The following is a 19847-nucleotide window of genomic DNA, read 5'->3' as shown; positions in this document are numbered from 1 at the left end:
TTTTTTTTTTAATTAATTAAAATTAAGTCTGTAATTCACCTGGTAAAGTTGTCAATTCAAAAATATTGTTTTACTGTTTATGAAGACAATGGTGAAATCGTGAGCATCATATTCAGAACTCACCTTTTTTCTTCTTGTGTCTTTAGGAGTTTTATTGTAAATTAACAGTACTGTGAAGCACATACCAACATGTCACTTTAACAAGTGACGATCAGTGTAACAGATCCGACAGATCTCTGTAGAAAAAAGTCCCAGTCAAAAATAGAAACAAGGCTCTACTTCCCCAAACACAGGTTTTTGCAGTGTTTGAATTAAACAAGTTTTAATGATGGATGGACAAAACTCTATTGTCATACAGCCTTTGTAAAGCAGATGTAGATGTGCTGCCACCTTGTGTTCTTTAGCTGTTTTTACTGGCCCTAACTGTTTTTCCTTTTTGATCATGAGGGGAAGTTCACAAGCAAAGGTGCAAGTACTTGGTAAAAAGAACTAAGTTGAAGTACTAGGTGCATGCTGTAAATGTACTTGTGTTATTTTGATTTCTAACCAGACCTGCAGCCCCATCTGTTCACCGTGAGCTTTAGGAGACAGGATTTGCGTACTCACAATAGTATAAATACTCACACTACTACACACAACATTATACACAGTCGTTACATTTTAATCAATTTATGTCTAAATTGTTTTATTGTATGTATGAACTGTAGCACTAGTTCTATCCAATGCAACCGCAAGGGGGCATAAGCCAGTTTCTTCTTGTGCCAGTCCTAAGTCTGGATAAATGCAGAGGGTTGTAGCAGGAAGGGCATCTGACGTAAAACAAATGCCAAATTGAACATGCGAGTCGTGACAATGACTTCCATACCGGAACAGTCTGGGCCGAGTTAACAACGACCACCACCGGTGCTGTTGACCTACAGGGTACCGGTGGAAATCGGACTACTGTTGGTCGAAGACGAAGAAGGAGAGGAGGAAGGTGTGTTCGTAGGCAGAGAGAGAAGAGGAAAGCTAAGAATGTAGGACTGACAGTAGGGACTTTGAATGTTGGTACTATGACGGGGAAGGTAAGAGAGTTGATCGACATGATCTAGAGAAGGAAGGTGGACATACTGTGTGTCCAGGAGACCAGGTGGAAAGGTAGCAACGCTAGAAGCTTAGGAGCAAGTTGTTCAAGTTCTACCATGGGTCAGATAGGAAGAGAAATGGAGTAGGAGTTATCCTGAAAGAGGAGTTTGTGAGGAATGTTCTAGAGGTGTTGAGAGTTTCAGACCGGTTGATGAGCCTGAAGCTGGAAATGTGAAGCGGTGATGTTCAATGTTGTTAGTGGTTATGCCCAACAGGTAGGATGTGAGTTAGAAGAGAAGGAGAAATTCTGGAGTGAGTTAGATGAAGTGATGCAGAGCATCCCCAGAGGTGAGAGAGTGGTGATTGGTGCAGATTTCAATGGGCATGTAGGTGAAGGAGCAGAGGGGATGAGTCTGTGATGGGCAGGTTTGGTCTTCAGGACAGGAATGCAGAAGGACAGATGGTGGTAGACTTTGCAAAGAGGATGAAAATGGCTGTAGTGAACACTTTCTTCCAGAAGAGGCAGGAACATAGGGTGACATACAAGAGCGGAGGTAGAAGCACTCAGGTGGACGACATCTTGTGTAGACGTTGTAACCTGAAAGAGATCAGTGACTGAAAAGTATTGGTAAGGGAGTGTGTAGCCAGACAACTCAGAATGGTGGTGTGTAAAATGATGCTGGTGGTGAGGAAGATGAAAAGGACTAAGGCAGAGCAGAGGATGAAGTGGTGGAAGTTGAAAAAGGAAGAATGTCGCATAGTTTTCAGGGAGGAGCTGAGACAGACTCTGGGTGGTTTGGAGGTGCTTCCAGATGACTGGACCACTACAGCTAATGTGATCAGGGAGACAGGTAGGAGGGTACTCGGTGTGTCATCTGGAAAGATGAAAGTGGACAAGGAGACTTGGTGGTGGAACGAGGAAGTTCAGGAGTGTATACAGAGAAAGAGGTTAGCTAAGAAGAAATGGGACACTGAGAGGACTGAAGAGAGTAGACAGGAGCACAAGGAGATACAGCGTAAGGTGAAGGTAGAGGTGGCGAAGGCCAAACAAAGAGCATATGAGGACTTGTATGCTAGGTTGGACACTAAAGAGGGAGAGGTGGATTTGTACAGGTTGGCCAGACAAAGAGATAGAGATGGGAAGGATGTGCAGCAGGTTAGGGTGACTAAAGATAATGATGGAAATGTATTGACAGGTGCCAGGAGTGTGATGGGAAGATGGAAGGAGAACTTTGAAGAGTTGATGAATGAGGAAAATGAAAGGAAACGAAGAGTAAAAGAGGTGACTGGTGTGGAGCAGGAAGTAGCAAAGATCAGTAAGAGTGAAGTGAGGAGGACCTTGAAGAGGATGAAGAGTAGAAAGGCAGCTGGTCCTGATGACATACCTGGGGAGGTGTGGAAGTGTCTAGGAGAGGTGGCAGTAGAGTTATTGACTAGTTTGTCTTCAAGATCTTGGAGAGTGAGAGGATGCTGAGGACTGGAGGAGAAGTGTACTGGTGCCAATTTTGAAGAAAAAGGGAAATGTGCAGAGCTGTGGCAACTAAAGAGGAATAAAGCTGATGAGCTATACAGTGAAGTTGTGGGAAAGAGTAATGGAAGCTCGACTAAGGGCAGAGGTGAACATTTGTGAGCAGCAATATGGTTTCATGCCTAGAAAGAGAACAACAGATGTAGTATTTGCTTTGAGGATGCTGATGGAGAAGTACAGAGAAGGTCAGAGGGAGTTGCATTGTGTCTTCATAGATTTAGAGAAAGCGTATGACAGGGTGCAGAGAGAGGAGCTGTGGTATTGTATGAGGACGTCTGGAGTGGCAGAGAAGTATGTTAGAGTGGTGCAGGACATGTATGAGCTGTAAGACAGTGGTGAGGTGCTGTAGGTGTGACAGAGGAGTTCAAGGTGGAGGTGGGTCTGCATCAAGGATCAGCTCTGAGCCCTTTCTTGTTTGCTCTGGTGATGGACAGACTGACAGATGAGGTTAGACAGGAATCTCCATGGACTATGATGTTTGCAGATGACATTGTGATTTGTAATGAGAGCAGGGAGCAGGTGGAGGAAAATCTAGAGAGGTGGAGGTCTGCTCTGAAAAACAGAGGAATGAAGACACGTGTGTGAATGACAGGGACCCAGGTGGAACGGTGAGGTTACAGGGAGCAGAGGTGAAGAAGGTGCAGGACTTTAAGTATTTAGGGTCAACGGTTCAGAGCAACGGTGAGTGTGGAAAAGAGGTGAAGAGGCGAGTGCAGGCAGGTTGGAACGGGTGGAGAAAAGTGTCAGGTGTGTTGTGTGATAAGAGTATCAGGGAGAATGAAAGGAAAGGTGTTCAAGATCGTGGTGAGACCAGCGATGTTGTTCGGCTTAGAGACAGAGGAACTGAAGAAAAGACAGGAGGCAGAGCTGGAGGTAGCAGACCTTAAGATGTTGAGGTTCTCTTTGGGAGTGACGAGGATGGACAGGATCAGGAATGAGGACATCAGAGGGACAGTTCATGTTAGATGTTTTGGATATAAAGTCAGAGAGGCCAGATTGAGGTGGTTTGGACATGTTCAGAGGAGAAACTGTGAATATATCGGTAGAAGGATGCTTGTTTTATTTCAGAGAGACTTTCTGTTATGAAAGAAGATAAATTACTAATTAAAATTAAATCTTTTTATCAGAATCTTCACTTTTTTATGAACCTGACCAGTAAAAACAAAAACAATTGTTCAGTTTATTCAAATGAGCAGAAACCAAATAAAAAGTTGATAAAATAGATTATTGTTGATCATTTGTTGGAAATAAACTAAAAATGTTCTGTTTTTTAAAACTCCAAATTAAGTCTGATGTTCACCTGGTAAAGTTATGAGACGGTTTCAAACCCTGACAGTCTAACGTGTGAGATTTTTCCTCATGGCTTCATCTTTCAGTCTTTGAAGAATTTTCTTGTTGTGGAAATTATCAAAAGCTGAAAATCAGTAAATGTTAGTTCTTTATAATATACAGTGATGACAATTTGTTATTTACTGTAGAAGAAACACCTTCAAATATTACATCACAATGTTGTTGTGTCTTTTCTGCTTATCCTGTGAGTTCAGTGTCGCCCCAGCGGATCATTGTCCACATGTTGATTTGGCACAATTTTTACACCGGATGCTCTTCCTGACACAACCCTCCCCAATTTCTAACAGGCTTGGACCAGCACTGCACAGCTGGGGAGGGGAATGGGCTGTTAGGGGTTCAGTGTCTTGCCCAGAGACACTTTGACAAATAGCGAGGGACCCCTGACCCTGTACTCTGTGGACCACTGCCTTTACCAACTGAGGTACAGATGCCCCACATATTACATCATAATGATGATGTTTATTTAATAAGAATTCACTGAAGAGTTTTTGTTCCAAAAGAGAAAATTTGTTTATTACTTACTGCTGCTTTATTATTTTTAAATTACAACTACATGAATAAAACTGTACAAACTCACAGAGACGGTAAATAACAATGGCAGCAGCTGCCAGGAGACCACTGAGAACCAGCAGGGCCACTCTCTCTGATGTGACCTTTGACCTTCTGTTCGCAGCAGCTTCACCTGTTGAACATTTAGAGGAGACACATGTGAGAACACAGAAGAGTTCAGAGGGTGGACACAGTAACATCAGCAGCTCTTCTATAAAATGTCAAATGTCAAATGTCAAATGTCATCAGAAATGATAACAACCTTCTGATTTTTCTAAATCTGTTTTCTCTGGAAGGGTTCAGTTTGTTGCTGCTGACTGTTTCAAATCAAGTTCTGAGGTTGAACATTGGAGACACTTCTTTTTATTCTTTGCACTAATTAGATGATTTTCCACCTCAGCACTGAAACACACATTATTATGTTTTTGTTTTTATGTCCTCAGGTATTTTTCTCAGACAGAAAAAAATTAACTATAAAATTTTTAATCTAATCAGCACAAACCTGAAACCTGTGCAGTAAAAACACTGATCTGCTGTTTAATGTTCTTTTACTGTGAGTTCCAGGATGTGACTTCATTAACTTCAAACTATGGTCTTAAAGAAGAGGACGTTCATTTTTTAAATGGTTTTAATCTTGTGGAAGTATTTCTGTTTTCAGTACCAAACATTTTAAAGTTTAACTTGACATCTAAACTATTTAAGCTGAAAGATGAAGTTTATCCAACAACAGCAGAAAACACCTTGTCCGGTTTCTTCTGCTGTTTGACTGTGATGATATTAATAGTTTATATGAGCACATCTTTAGACGCCCTATCACGCTGCTGTTTGTGTGTTTGATAGTCAGACATGGACTGGTCATCTGGCTGCTCCAGGTTCAGTGAGGTGCTGCTGCCTGTAATGACCCAGTCACATCGTGCTTTGACCAGCTCCCTTCTCCTTCTCCAAGTTACACACACGCACACGCACACGCACATGCACACGCACACAAACACAAAAAGCTTTGCAGCTGGAGGCAAACATGTTTTCTAACATTACTTGTGCAGTAGCCACCTTCCACTCTGCATCCAGTAACAAAACATTGACACCAGATTAATGAGGGAGAAAGACAGGGACAGAATCTTCTGTTGGAGACAGAGACAAAAGGACACAGCAGGAGTTGAACAGGCAGCAGTAAAGAAAAACAACAGGATCAATAAACAGCAGAGAAAAACACTTTAAGGGGAACGAAATGTGAATTTAAGTAATTTTGTGGAAATTTAATTAGTACAGAACTGTATGTTTGATGGAAAAATTAAGATGTTAAACATTGCAACTGCTAACTAAAACTGCAGGTCCTGTAAGGTACAGGCAAGTGACTTTATTTAATAGAAGGAACTCAACACACACACATACTGTGTTGAGTTGCTCCCTGTCTATAAGAACAGAGGGCGGAAACAATGCTGTTGAGAATATAAAGAAGTGTTTTTAATTGTTTCGCCAGTCAATCCTGTACTTTTGCTTAGTACTGACTCCTGGCTGCAAGTAAAAACCTTTAAACGAGAGAAAAAAAAAGACCGTAGCTAAGTACGGCAATAGTCCATAGTCTATGTTGGAAGATTACGGGTAATAAATAACCCTGTGCTGACAGAGCTCGAGTTTCTGGGAGATGAAGCATATTACAGATAAAAAGTAATGGTAGTATGCAATTCTGTATGAATGAATGAGTGAGTGAAAGGTATTGTTTAGTTGTTTAGTTAGGTATTGGTCAGTTATTCGGGTGTAATCCATACAAACTGGCTGGTTGTTAAAGGGGTATTGTGGTGAATTCCTGTTGCAAAAGAAAGACTGAAGCTCTAACTGGGGATGAGAAATGTATGTTACTGAGGAGAGAAAATAATGTAAAATATTTTAGGAAAAAAAAAAATATAATCTAAATATAATATAATATTAAAATATATTAAATAATTAAATAAATATATGAGTTCTTGGGGAAGTTAAGTGTACCAGTACGTAAAAGATTAGTGCAAGATATAGAGGTTGAATGTGAAAAGAGTGAAGCAAGAATGTGGTTGAGTGAAGCAAGCAGAAGGAAGAAAAAGGCTCAGCCTGATTCAGAAAAAGAGACTTTAACTTTAGTTGATCAAGAAGATGAAAATGCAGTCACCAAAAGTAGAAGACATCCAGACACACCATTAGGCCCATAACCAGACCCCCCACCTTACTTAGGCAATTCACTCTAACCCACTGTTCCGAAAATATATCCTGACATACCAAGTACAACTGCCACATCCCACACTCCAGTTTCTCTGATAGTTTAGCAATGAGACGGACTTCCTGAACTAACTGGAACAAAATGGGGAGAATGCTCAGTTAAAAATCACCAACCGCTAAAACTTGATGAGGCAGATACCTATCCAATGATAGCAGTCCCTAACCCCAGAGAAGGTGAAGGACAGGGAGCTTTAATGTATGTCTATGGACAGTCTTTGGACAGCTGAGGATGTTAAAAAAGCTACAGAGGGAATACCCAAAGTAAAAGGAAGACAGTGGGAGGATGACATGAGAGGACTGTATGCCAGTTAAGATTTGAAGCATTACTGGCCAGTGCAAGGGGTAGATATCAAGCAAGGGCAGATTGGACAGAAATGAATCATTGTGTACAAAAAGAAGATCAAGACACAGGCACATATTTTGTCCGATTGAAAGAGGTATTTGATGCACACAGTGGAGTCCAACCCCCTGACAATGCAAATAATGACAGTTCCTATGAACAGCAACTCAAAAATGCTTATCTAAAAGGCTCATTGCCTCAAAGTTTTGTGACAAAACACATGGTTGACCACAGAACAGCTCGCTTAGCAAACCTCAGAGACTGCACCAGACATGCACAGCAACTCTTTAAAAAGAAACATAAAACAGTAAAGAAAGGCACAGTGAATTACCAAGCTGATGAAAATGAGGAAGACATTTATCTTGTAGAAGAGGAAAGTAGGGAGAGATGGTGGAGCTATCAGGGAGGACACAGAGGCAGAGGAGGATTTAGAGGACATTAAAGTGAAGGTTATTGCTATGTGTGTACCCGTCGAAGTAACTGATAAAAAAAAAAAAACATCTAAAAGTCATGTGTGTCAGACAGTGTTATCTGCTGTGAGCCCATGCAACTTGTTAGGGAGAGAATTAGTACAATGCATTAAATAAAGCTGTAGTACCACACAAAGATGGGCTGAAAGCTCAAAGGTTGTATGAAACCCACTACCTTGACTACCTTGACTACTTGACTGACACCTCCGATGACAGTCCTCAATTGACGATGTTTGTGGATGGCTCAAGTAGGAAAAACCAAGACGTTACCAATGCTACAGGCTGTGCAGTAGTGACACTAGATTTCATTGCCAAATCATTACCAAAACATTACTCTGCACAAGAAGCGGAGTTGGTTGCGTTGACTGAGGCGTGCAAATTAGCCAAAGGGAAAACAGTCAACATATATACTGATAGCCAGTATGCATTCTGTACCGTTTATGTTTTTTGGACAACAGTGGAAAAATAAGTGTATGGTAACTTCAACAGGTAAACCCATAAATCATAAGAACCTTATTTTAGACCGGTTGAGGCACAAACCCTGTCTCCATTGGAAATCACAAAGCTGACATTGAAGCTAAAAAGGCCGCCACATCCACGATCCACATGTTAATCACTGAGTCTCTAGACACATTTATTGACCAACAAGTTATAAAAGACATGCAAACAACAGCAACAGAGAAAAGAAAATGGGAAAATAAAGGCGCAAAACAAAATACTCAAACTGGATTGTAAACATGACCAGAGGCGAAACCAATTTTACCAAACAGCTTATTTAAATATGCTGCCTTGAGGAGCCATGGGCATTGCCATTTCTCAACAGGAGGGATGGTAAATATAATAAATAAAATATTCACAGCATATGGCTTCTCAAACTACTCTAAAAAGTTTTGTTTGACTTGTGTAATCTGTGCTAAACATAACAAACAAGCGAACCTGGGACCAAAAAGAGAGCAATTTCCAAAACCCCAATTCCCATTTCAATATATTTGCATGGAAAAGGAAAAAATATCAAAAGCTGATTTATGCAAGGAAAAATATCTTGTCTAGTAATAATTGACATGTGTACAAAATGGGTTATAGTATTCCTACTGCTCTGAACACACACATACTGTTTGGAGTTACTCCCTGTTGGAACAGAGGGCAGAAACAAGGCTGTTGAGAATATAAAGAAGTGTTTGTAACTGTTTCGGCAGTGAATCCTGTACTTTTGCTGTGCATGTATTGACTCCTTGCTGCAAGTAAAAACCTTTTAACCAGACTCTAGTGACTCTGTCATTTTTGAGTAAAAATTTATCTAATGTAATGTATCTTGTGACAAACAAACAATTCCAGTGTAAGTGCTGAATTGTAGGTATAGTACAGTGGTAGAAGAACTAATACTAATAAAACTGTGAAAATACTCCATTACAACAACAGGTCCCACACTTGTAGGTTTAATCAGGAAAATGTACATAAAATATTAAAAGTATCGAAAATATCCACTGTGACTTTTATACAATTAATGTTACAGATAGGTTAGACAAACGGTGGATTTGTGTGTTTAAGGTAAAACCTGTTAGCAGCCATCTGTTCTAGTCTGTTTGGGTGAAGTTGTGCTGTGGTGTGTTGTGTGACTCTTGATGTTGAGTCCACCACAACATTCAGACCACCAGGTGGTTATAGTTCTGACTGATCAGTGAATATCTCAAACCTACACAGTAAAAATACAAACTACTGTTTTCTGAATAGGCTTCACACATCCACCTAGAGCGCCACACCTAAGGACCCCCATCTTAGGGTTTAGGGAGTTAGGGTCGTAATCGTTACATCTTGATTATTCCACCCTGTTCCCACCTCTCACCTTAACAAACCTATTCAGGCCAGGGCTACTCTGGAGGATATAACTGGGTTCCTCTTTATTCAGCCACTTTATTCAGACCGAAAAAGCTGCTTATATAAGTAGCAAAACATTTCTAACCAAGAAACAGAAGTCCAGTTGACATGATTCAATATTCAGATATGGTCTTAAAGAAGAGGAAGTTAATTTTTGTTCAGTTTAATGTTGTAGAAGTGAGAATGAGGTTAGCAACAAGCCCTGTTTCTTTATCATTATTTAACCTCACATATCAGTTCAAAACAAATCTACTTTTATATAGTCACTAATAGTCTGTCACACAATACTTCATATTTTGTTACAGTAAGGCAGAGGTAAAAACGTCTGATCATATTATACAGAACTCACTACAGAAGTCTACATTTCTCTCTTCATAAAGTTTCCATCAACATGTCCCTTTAACACCAAGTGACCATCAGTGTCAAAAATCTGATGATAAAGCCATAAATGGAAAAGAAACCACTTCCCCAAACTCAACGATCATTTCTTCACACTTTTTTTTACAGTTTAGTTTCTTTCATAATAATGTTCGGTTATTTTGTCCTTTTTTTTACATAAGAAACTTCTCAAACCGAACACGCAGGATTTGTGTACTCATAGTTTAAATACTCACATTTACAACATGATATGTCGTTATATTTACAGTTAATTTATGTCTAAATCATTTTATTGTAACTATTGAACCATTTGTATTCAGATGTTTTTCAGGAACCATTTTGAAGTTAACGAAGTGAGAACACTAAGAAGTCGACAAACATAGCAAAGAGCAAACCAGTGTGTTGGAGCACATTAAAAACATCACCAACAAAGCTGTTTTTAGTTTTATAAAATGTACTCACCCTTAAAAAACTGAAGTTCACATGTCTCCTCCATGCATCAAGAAATTCCAAAGAACTATTGTTATCAGCTGTGGTCCCAGAGACCCCCTGTCCTGCTGGTTTTCCAGATATTCCTGCCCCACCAGCTTCTCACTGACTGAACACATCTGACATCTAAAAAAATCATGTTTGTGCTGTAAAGAGAAACTTTGCTTGTAGCGTGAAACTCAAAGACCCACAAAATCCTTCTGGCCAGAAAACAGAAGCTAAACGTTGTTCTGAGGAAAACGTTGTGAAGGGAGATTGACGTTTGTGCAGAGTTGGACACTTTCAGGCTGTCTTCATATTTATCTGTTGAAGAAGGAGAAGTTTCTGTGTGCTCATCTTAAAGGCCCTCAGTGCACATTTGAGCATAAAGTATAAGAGCTTTTTCATATTCATAGATTTGATTCATAGATGTTGATATGATTTACAGAGTTTTTAAAAAAGGTCACTGAACTTAAAAAATCAGACACAGTATTCAAGTTCAGTAGGTTCTGTAGTTAGTAGTTAGTCACATTTGTTTATTGCTTATAATTTTTGCTGATCTCCCAGTTATAAGAAAACAATTTTTATATTAAATTTTTATATTGTTTGTCATGAACTTCAGTTTGTCTTAGTTTCACCAACTTCACTTCCTGTCCCTCTTATTTTGTAGTCACTCGTAGCAGCTTCCTGTTCTCATAGGTTCTCCTAACGGCAAACGTATTATTTTATAAAGCAGAAGTAATAAAAGATTCACGTCCTTCTTTTGTAATTTCTGCAGCCGTCTGGACTGATTTTTTAGTTAAATTACAACCAACTTTTCTAATAAATCTTGTGGCTTTACCTGTTTGTACTGTTACTGTCTCTCACTTCAGCAAATGCAGACTTTGACTTAGTAACTAAAACATTTCAGATACATGCACTAATTGTACAAAGCGGTGTTGTTTTTCACTTTCTTAAAAAGAAAAAAGAAATAACCATTTTTATAAGAAATTTGAAAATGACTGTTGAAAATGTATCTGACTCATAGATTTATCTCCTGAATCTGTACCTTTATATAAACTATTAAAGAGTAAAAGTTATTCTAGTAGTCTATGAGAATTTTACTCACCAGTCAGTGTTGTCTTGGAGCACTGTTTTAAAGCTATGGCCACATCTTTTAACACGTTTCTCACCTCAGTCACTTCACGTGTGACAGCACAAACACTGCACAGTGGAAAGGGCTGAAGTCATTCTGTCCTGTCTTGTCCTTGGAGCCTGACTCCATATCCTGCTTTTATACACATTGGCCCTTCATTATGTGCAGACATTGGATTACTTGTGTGGTCATGATATTCAGTAAAGTCCTTGCTAATTCTCAAGGTCTTGCTTTGCCTGACTCATTACACAGGCAACAACAATACAACAATAACCCTTTTAATCTTTTAAAATCTTTTCTACTGTTAAACTGTTCTAAATCCAACCAGAGCTCATCTGTGATGTAATGACAAGTTGGCACACTTCCACACAAAAAAACAACAACTTGAAAGTGACAAAAGTAATAAAAGGAAGAAAAAAGATTTACATTTTTGTTTTAACAGTATTTATGTCATGAGACTGTCGTAACTTGTTTACTAGAAAAATATCTTCCCATTACAATATTTATTTCTTTTAAAAAGTTGAGTTTTATCAGTGTGTCCCAACATTTGCCGTGTGTTTGCCAAATTCATGTTTTCACCCACACCAAGCTCAACTGTGTTTAAAATACTTTTGATAAACTCAAACTTGAGAACAGAAATGGAATTGGGAATTAGTATTTTTTTAGGCAATTACTTAGAAATAAACAATTAAAAGTATATCACTTTTGCCAAAGTCAACAGTTGAAATGGGATAAAGAAAAAGGACCAGAAGGTGAAAGCACATCTACATCATTATTATGAAACTGTTCTTTATAATAAAACAAAAAGAACTTTATCTTAATAGTCTAACTTAAAGGCATTTTTTACAGTTATCAAATATTAGTAACACAACAAAAAAGGATTTTAGGGAAGTAGAGTCTCCTCCCTGTTCACTTTGAGTCTGACAGGAAGTTTTTCTCACAATAAAACCAAAGTCACTGGCACTGATGATCAGTCAGAGTTGCTGCTGCCTGCAGATGTTAGTTTACTAATCCTAAAATCTACAGACACAAGTTAAAGGTGAGCCCTCATCATCATGCTCATATGATGGTTGTACCATTGTCTTTATGAAATGAATCATGTGGCTTAAAGATTTTTTTAGAGCCTTGTTGGAATGTGTAAGGTGAAATAAATGTGTTGTTGCAGAGACATCGGGATCCTGAAGACTGAGCACAATGGGCCGCAGACAAGGTAACAACACATCAAATTCCTTTTAGCTAAAATCAAGATTAAACAACTGACTGAGCGTAAGCTCAGCTGAAAGATGAAATGACAATGTCAGGAAAGTTTGTACGAAATATTCCCGGGGGCTTTAGTCATATTAGTTTGTAAAACAGTACTGATGATTGAGGGTGGGTTGGTTGGTTTTTACGCATTATACACAAAAAGCAGTAGTTCTGTTCATATTTTGTAATTGATTAGTAGCTGTCAAATCAATAGTGGTGTGATGTAGGAGCTATTGCAGCAGAAATAAGTCTGAAATTAAACAAGTAGATATCATCACATTGAAGAAATGAAACCATTAGATATTATATTGATTATTTTCTGCTGCTGTTGGTTAAAATGGCATCTTTTAAGTTTTAGGTTCTGCTTTTCTGATGTCACAACTTGTGTATCAACTTTTCTAGTGAGGACAACAGCCACAAATGTGAAAGATTTTGCAAAACCGCATAAAGTGACTTCCTCACCTTTATGACCACATTGAAGTTAATTCATTTTTTTCTTTTAACTTAAAACTTTCTGAAGCCTAAAACATGATCAGATCCTCACACAAGGTCTTGAAGGTAGATCATGAGATCTTGATGTTACTGTGTCCACCCTCTGAACTCTTCTGTGTTCTCACATGTGTCTCCTCTAAATGTTCAACAGGTGAAGCTGCTGCAAACAGAAGGTCAAAGGTCACATCAGAGAGAGTGGCCCTGCTGGTTCTCAGTGGTCTCCTGGCAGCTGCTGCCATTGTTATTTACCGTCTCTGTGAGTTTGTACAGTTTTACTCATATACAGAAGAGCCAGTGTGAATAAAGAGAGCTTCACAAACACACTCATATTTACAGAAAATGAATGAGAACAACTGCAAATGAAGAAAATTGCAGCAAAAATCTGATGTACTGTCACATTTGTGTACATTTGGAACATATTTCATTTTGCTTTGTTATTTTATTGTATAAAACAATTGTATAAAACATAATCACTCAGACTTAAACTGTGATGAATTATACTCAGTCATCATTGTTTCTTATTGAGTACTATTGAGACCTTTACTGAATTTCTTCTTTTTTTTATTAGCTTTTGATAATTACCTAACCAAGAAATATCTCCAAACTCTGAAAGATGAGAATGAGGCAATGAGGAAAAATCTCACAGGTAAGTCTCAACATTATTAGGTCACTGCCACATGTGATTTCCCCAGATAAATGTGCAGGAAAGTGGAGCTTATGTGGCCAAAACCACCTTCACCTTATTTACTTTATTCTTTTCAAAGACAAACTAGATCCAAAGTGTGAAAGATTCTGGGAGCTTCACGGAGGAAAGTGTTATTATTTTTCTTCGAATGCTTTATCCTGGAAAGAAAGCAGAGACGACTGTGAAAGTCGTGAAGGAGTTCTGGTTAAGATCGACAGCAGAGAGGAGCAGGTATAAAACACTGCAGCAGCTTCACATTTTCCCGTATTTGATCACATATATGATCGTCACAGAGAAACTCTTCCTGTTTAGAGATTCCTAGAGGAAACAGTGAGAAAAAAAATGAAGGATAATGGGGACAGGTTCTGGATTGGACTGACAGACTCAGTGGAAGAAGGCAAATGGGTGTGGGTGGACGGATCACCGCTCAGCACAAGGTTAAATTGAAAACATTTTACTCCATTTCTAGTATCAAAGTTGTTAATTTTATTGATCGAGGTCACTCTGTTCCACATCTCTCAGTTCGACTTTTTGGCGCCAGGGTGAGCCGACTAACTGGACAGGAGAAAATAGTGATGGAGAGCACTGTGCGATGATGGGAGAGAGAGGAGAAGTTCTTGACCTGAAGAGTTGGCATGATAAAGCATGTAACATGAAAATAAGAAGAATTTGTGAGAAGTCATCAAAAACTGGACTTTAAGGTCACATGTGTCTGTATTCCAAGATTAAATTATGAGCCAAATTAATATTTTCCAGACAAAAGTCTGCTCTGCTCAAATATTTTGTCTGTGTTTTTTAATTTACTAAGTTGACATTTGGAAATAAACAGCACTAATGTATCAGTGTCCTACTGATTTTTGATAAATTAGTTAGATTTTGTGCTAAACTATGACTGTGTAGGCAAACAGACAGTAAGTAAATTATGCGGCAGCAGTTTCTGTGATATTATTCTCCGGCTGTAGAATCTGTACCTACTAAAGTTACTTCATGTTGAGAGACTAAAAAAACAAAATGAAGAAATCTAAAAACTCAGAAGCCACGTTGTACTGGGGGCAGCATTGTTGCGACTGTTTTACCAGTATATGTTTATGTATTAATTTAATATATGTATTTATTAATACATGAAATAAAACCCACATGTCAATAAAGCCTCATCCTCAACTTCAGCAGGAAGTGGGTTTTTTTTGTTGCTGTTGTTGGTTTATTTCTTTTTGTACCGTAAAGCTTTGAATGGGGCCTTCAGCTCTTTACATCAGAACTGTCACGCTCCTTTCTGTGTTTAGGGTCGAGCTTTCTGACAGTGGACAGTATGGTTCACAATCTTCAGCCCTGCACAGTCAGACGACTGAGCCTGGGTAGTTATTGTATTCCAGAATCGTTGGGCTGGATTAACCGGTTCGCAAAGACATACGATTCATGTTCCTTTTAACTGTGAAGTCCACTATTTAGCAGAGTGTAGCTCCAGGTACACCAGCACACCAGGGAGTTAATGAGAGATGAGGGAACAGGCTCGGGGACAGAGGGAAAGAGGCTGAGGTTTGTGTAGTGAACAATGGGAAAGGCAGACAGAGAATAACCAATTCAAATACTGCATTTATCTAGATGAAATGCAATGGCATAGTTAAGATACTTTACGCTTTTAGTCCAGTTTGTTTTTTGGAGGGAAATATTTTTCAGTTTGTTCTATCAAACTTCCTGTAGAAACAAGACATTAATTGTTTCTCTGTCCTACATTTAGCGCATGCTGTGAAGTTAAAGTAGAATATTCGTCAATACTCTGCTGAACTAATCGAGATGAAATGACCTGATGGAAAGTCGTACTCCCCCAACAGCCTGTGCTTCCTCGGCATCCAACAGGTAACATGAACTATACACAGAAAAAAAAACTTCACTCTCACTAGTTATTGTATTAGAGTAGAATTTATGGGAATTTAAACTCCCTAAAGGTTAAACTAAGTCATGGTTTTGTGTACTAGCAACTGAAGAAAGGTCATATTTACACAGGCAGAATTATATATTTAGGTTCATACGTTATAAATTATATTTGGAATATTGTGCTGAAAAGTGAGAAAAAGCTCAACAGAATCGTGCCTAAATTCATTTGAAGTTTAAATTGTATTACTGAACAGTCTGTTATATCTCAGGAAAAAAAACAACTTTCTGTTCGAGTAAGCTTGGCAGTTTATCCATTATGCTTATAATGTTGTGTTAGGTTCTGTAATGTTGGAGACAGCTAATAATTTTTTTAAACTCCTATTTATTGCATTTACACTCACTTTTCACTGACTGATTTACAACTTTAAATCCCACTTTGGTGGGTTAAGGTTAGGTGGTGGCAGCATCATGTTGTGGGGATGCTTTTCTTCAGCAGGGACAGGGAAGCTGGTCACAGTTGATGGGAAGATGGATGGAACCAAATACAAGACAATCTTAGAAGAAAACCTGTTAGAGTCTGCAAAAGACTTGAGACTGGGACGGAGGTTCACCTTCCTGCAGGACAACAACCATAACTTTACAGCCACAGCTACAATAGAGTGGTTTAGATCCAAGCATATTCATGTGTTAGAAAGACCCAGTCAAAGTCCAGACCTAAATCCAATTGAGAATCTGTGGTAAGACTTTAAAATGTGCTGTTCACAGACGCTCTCCATCCAATCTAACTCAGCTTGAGCTATTTTGCAAAGAAGAACGGACAAAAGTTTCTTTCTCTGGATGTGGAAAGCGGGTAGAAACATACCCCAAAAGTCTTGCAGCTGCAATTGCAGCAGGTGATTGTACAAAGTACTGATTCAGGCCGGCTGAATGCAAATGCACACCACATTTTTCAGATATTTATTTGTTCACAATTATGAAGCACTTAGTGTCGGTCTATCACATAAAATCCCAATGAGATACATTTACATTTGTGGATGACAAACAATACTTTTGCAAGGCACTGTATGTTCGACATAACACACTTTATCTATCCAGAATAAATCCCATAGATATTGGTTAAATTGCACAGGGGGTCTTAATGTTATGCCTGATTGGTGTAAATGCTGGATTTATAACCAGGGTGTTTATTTTCTTTGTAGCTAAATCTGCTCAATCCTCAGGATGCTGACCTCCGTGTTCGTGATGAAAACTTTGTGTTCTCACACATTTAACAAAGGTTTTTTTCACATATTATTTTACACATGCCAACTTAAAATTAAAAGGTTCTGTTTTAGTTCATTTTGGTTTTTCTTGCTAAATATAATAAATTCTGCAGCAGCACATCTATAGAAACATGTCAAACCTCTGTTCACATGTACTGTTCCACGTATCTGAATGTTTAGTTGAATAGAAAGGTAGTTTTTAGGAGACAAACACTCACTAGCTATATGTTAATCAAACACCAACAGGACATAAATAGACAGGAACTAACCAGACACTGATGCTTTTGCATTATTTTATTGTTGGATCAGTAATGTTCCAGACCCAGTTTATGTAAATGCCTTAAAGTTACAACTAAGTGTGAACCCACAAGAAAACAGCATTATTTATGAATTCAGTTTTGAAGGATAGTAGATATTAATATCAATAAAAAACTGGTTTTATCTCAATTTGTGACTGCATTAATGCACATTTCAGTAACCAGGGTACTCGGAGAAATCAGCTTTCTTGGGTAATCGGGGAACAGTGGCAGAAGAGTAATGTGATTTCCCCTCCACCTCTGACTTATTTTGAAAGGCTGGCTCACAGATTTTAACTGTATAGTGACAGAAACGCTGCTTCCTGATTTTTTTTGTTTTGGGTCGCAGCAGACTGACAGCACAGGGAGAGAGAAAGGGGGCAAAAAAAGGGAAGACACATGCGGCCGATCCACCATCTACCTGTGGAAACCAGCTTTCCCGTTTACACCACACTCTCCCAAGAAAGCCGACTCAGTGGCTGCGGAGAAATAAAGAGTAAATTTAGAGTTTGAAGCTTTGAGGCTGTTTTCACTCATTTCCCTCAATTGTGGTCCAATAGGCAACTTTTACAAATATATAAACTTACAGGTCACATACTTCAGAATTAGACTCTTGTGGGAAGTAGTTGACTTGAATTGTGTGGAGGGAAACTATTTACAAACTTAATTTTTGCTTTTTACTTTACCAAGAGTAGCATAGCTTCACATTCTGTGTCCTGTTTAGCCACTTGTAATTATACAATGTCTAGTTTATGCTGTTTTCTCACATATAATACTCTGATCCATGTAACAGGGTCTATCAAACCAAAACTTCAGGTCATAAGCTCCTGCTCTCTCTCCCATGGACGCACAGTCCTCTCCATCAAAACCTCTTTCCAATCGTCTGGTTCCCCAAGGCTCCAAAAGGTCAAACTGACAAATGAACAGAATAGATGAGCAACGTACAATGAAACTGGTTTGACAATACAAAAAAAGTTTCTACCAAACCTTGTGTCCAGTTCTGATCCATCCACCCACAACCATCTGCCTTCTTCCTCTGAGTCTGTCAGTCCGATGCAGAACTTATCATCAAAGTTCATTTCTTTCCTCAGCTGGTTCTCCAGGAATGACTGAACAGGAAGAGTTGTTTAAATCTACTCTGTGTCTTTTCAGTGTAAAGATGATAAACGTACAGCTGTAAGATTGTGGTGCAGTGTTTTATACCTGCTCTTCCCTGCTGTTGATCTTAACCAGATCTCCTCCTTGCTGTTGACAGAAACGTCTGCTCCTTTTCCACGACATACCATTGGTGGAAAAAAGGTAACACTTACCTCCATGTTGCTCCCAGCCTCTTTTACACTTTGGACCTGCACAAAATACAAATGTACATTTGTTAATTATAGTATTAGGCTTAATTAATAGGCTTGATCCACCATGGACAGGTCTCCAGTTTATCTCAGGGCCTTCACTGAGGCTATGGTCAGCTGGGGACAGAAACCCACAACCTTCTTGCTGTGAGGCAGCAGCACTAACCACTCCACCCCCACACTGCTCATAAGAAAGATCTTGTAACACCTTAAATTATCTCCTTATCATGACAAAAAGAGCTTTCTTCTGCCAAGATAATTACATAATTATCTTGTTATCATAAGATAACGGCATGAAAAAGATCCAATGGCTGATCTCTATTTTGAAAGTGACTAAAAACGTTTCACTGTGATGAGTCATTTATCAGGATGATCTGTGGAGCTGAGCAGAAACCTAATAAGTGACTGGAAAATAAAGCTGTCATCTATTGGAAGCAAAGTAAAGATAAAAGAACAGATCATATTTAATCCACAGTGTGTCGCATGTTAAAGTGATGCTTCTGAACAGATTTAAACCCTGACGGTCTCACCAATGAAATTTTTCCTCATGGGTTCATTCTCGTCTTTGAGTTCGGAGACTTTTCTTCATTTGTAAATTATAGAAAGCTGATTATAAACAGAAAAAAAAAGTCAGTAAAAGTGTTATTTTTATGTTATTATAAAATATGTTATGTTTCTGGAAAAAAATCCTGTTTATTTAAAAATGTTTACTACTTCCCTTCACAGAAGTCATTTCTACTCCACCAAATAATAAAATGAATCAGCTGTTTGGTTATTTTCAAAGTAAAACAACATGAATAAAAACAAACTCAGAGACGGTAAATAACAATGGCAGCAGCTGCCAGGAGACAACTGAGAACCAGCAGGGCCACACTCTCTGATGTGACCTTTGACCTTCTGCAGCTTCACCTGTTGTACATTTAGAGGAGACACATGTGAGAACACAGAAGAATGCAGAGGGTGGACAGAGCTATTCTTGTCCTTTCCATCAGATGACTCCACTTCCTCATCACAGTCCGACACAAATGTGGGGTCATCATTGAAGACTAAGCTTTATGGATCACATCTCATTCATCTCTCCGGCAGCAGATTTTCCTTCGACAACATCAGAAAGATGTGACCCTACCTAACCCATCTCATTGTGCAGGCGCTGGTCATATCTGGTCTGGACTCCTGCAGAGCTTGGCTGACATTATCTATTAGACAGGACATGTCACAGCACGGTTCAGATCGCTGAC

At 38.8% G+C, this 19847-nt stretch overlaps 1 protein-coding gene and 1 long non-coding RNA gene across 3 annotated transcripts in view; one reads left to right on the top strand and one right to left on the bottom strand.

The window, feature by feature from the left end:
• Positions 1–19847, bottom strand: part of LOC137103669 (uncharacterized) — a 56829-nt gene that overhangs the window by 11644 nt on the left and 25338 nt on the right. Inside the window, exon 3 of one of the 2 annotated variants that reach the window (XR_010911575.1) lies at positions 10268–10420. This is a non-coding gene — a long non-coding RNA (uncharacterized lncRNA). Of the gene's footprint in view, positions 1–35; positions 4626–10267; positions 10421–19847 lie in introns of those variants that run through there. The other variant, XR_010911590.1, reaches the window with a different exon arrangement.
• LOC137103599 (hepatic lectin-like) lies at positions 12347–15706 on the top strand. Its single transcript, XM_067484130.1, has 7 exons — positions 12347–12447; positions 12574–12618; positions 13297–13401; positions 13714–13791; positions 13910–14061; positions 14143–14267; positions 14353–15706. The coding sequence occupies exons 2-7, from the start codon at positions 12603–12605 to the stop codon at positions 14528–14530; spliced, it is 654 nt and encodes a 217-aa protein (XP_067340231.1). The 5' UTR covers positions 12347–12447; positions 12574–12602; the 3' UTR covers positions 14531–15706.

Source organism: Channa argus, chromosome 1 (assembly GCF_033026475.1).
Source record: "Channa argus isolate prfri chromosome 1, Channa argus male v1.0, whole genome shotgun sequence".
Classification (NCBI taxonomy): domain Eukaryota; kingdom Metazoa; phylum Chordata; class Actinopteri; order Anabantiformes; family Channidae; genus Channa; species Channa argus.
The sequence above is the reverse complement of the archived record's forward strand: the minus strand, read 5'-3'. Positions and strand labels throughout refer to the sequence as shown.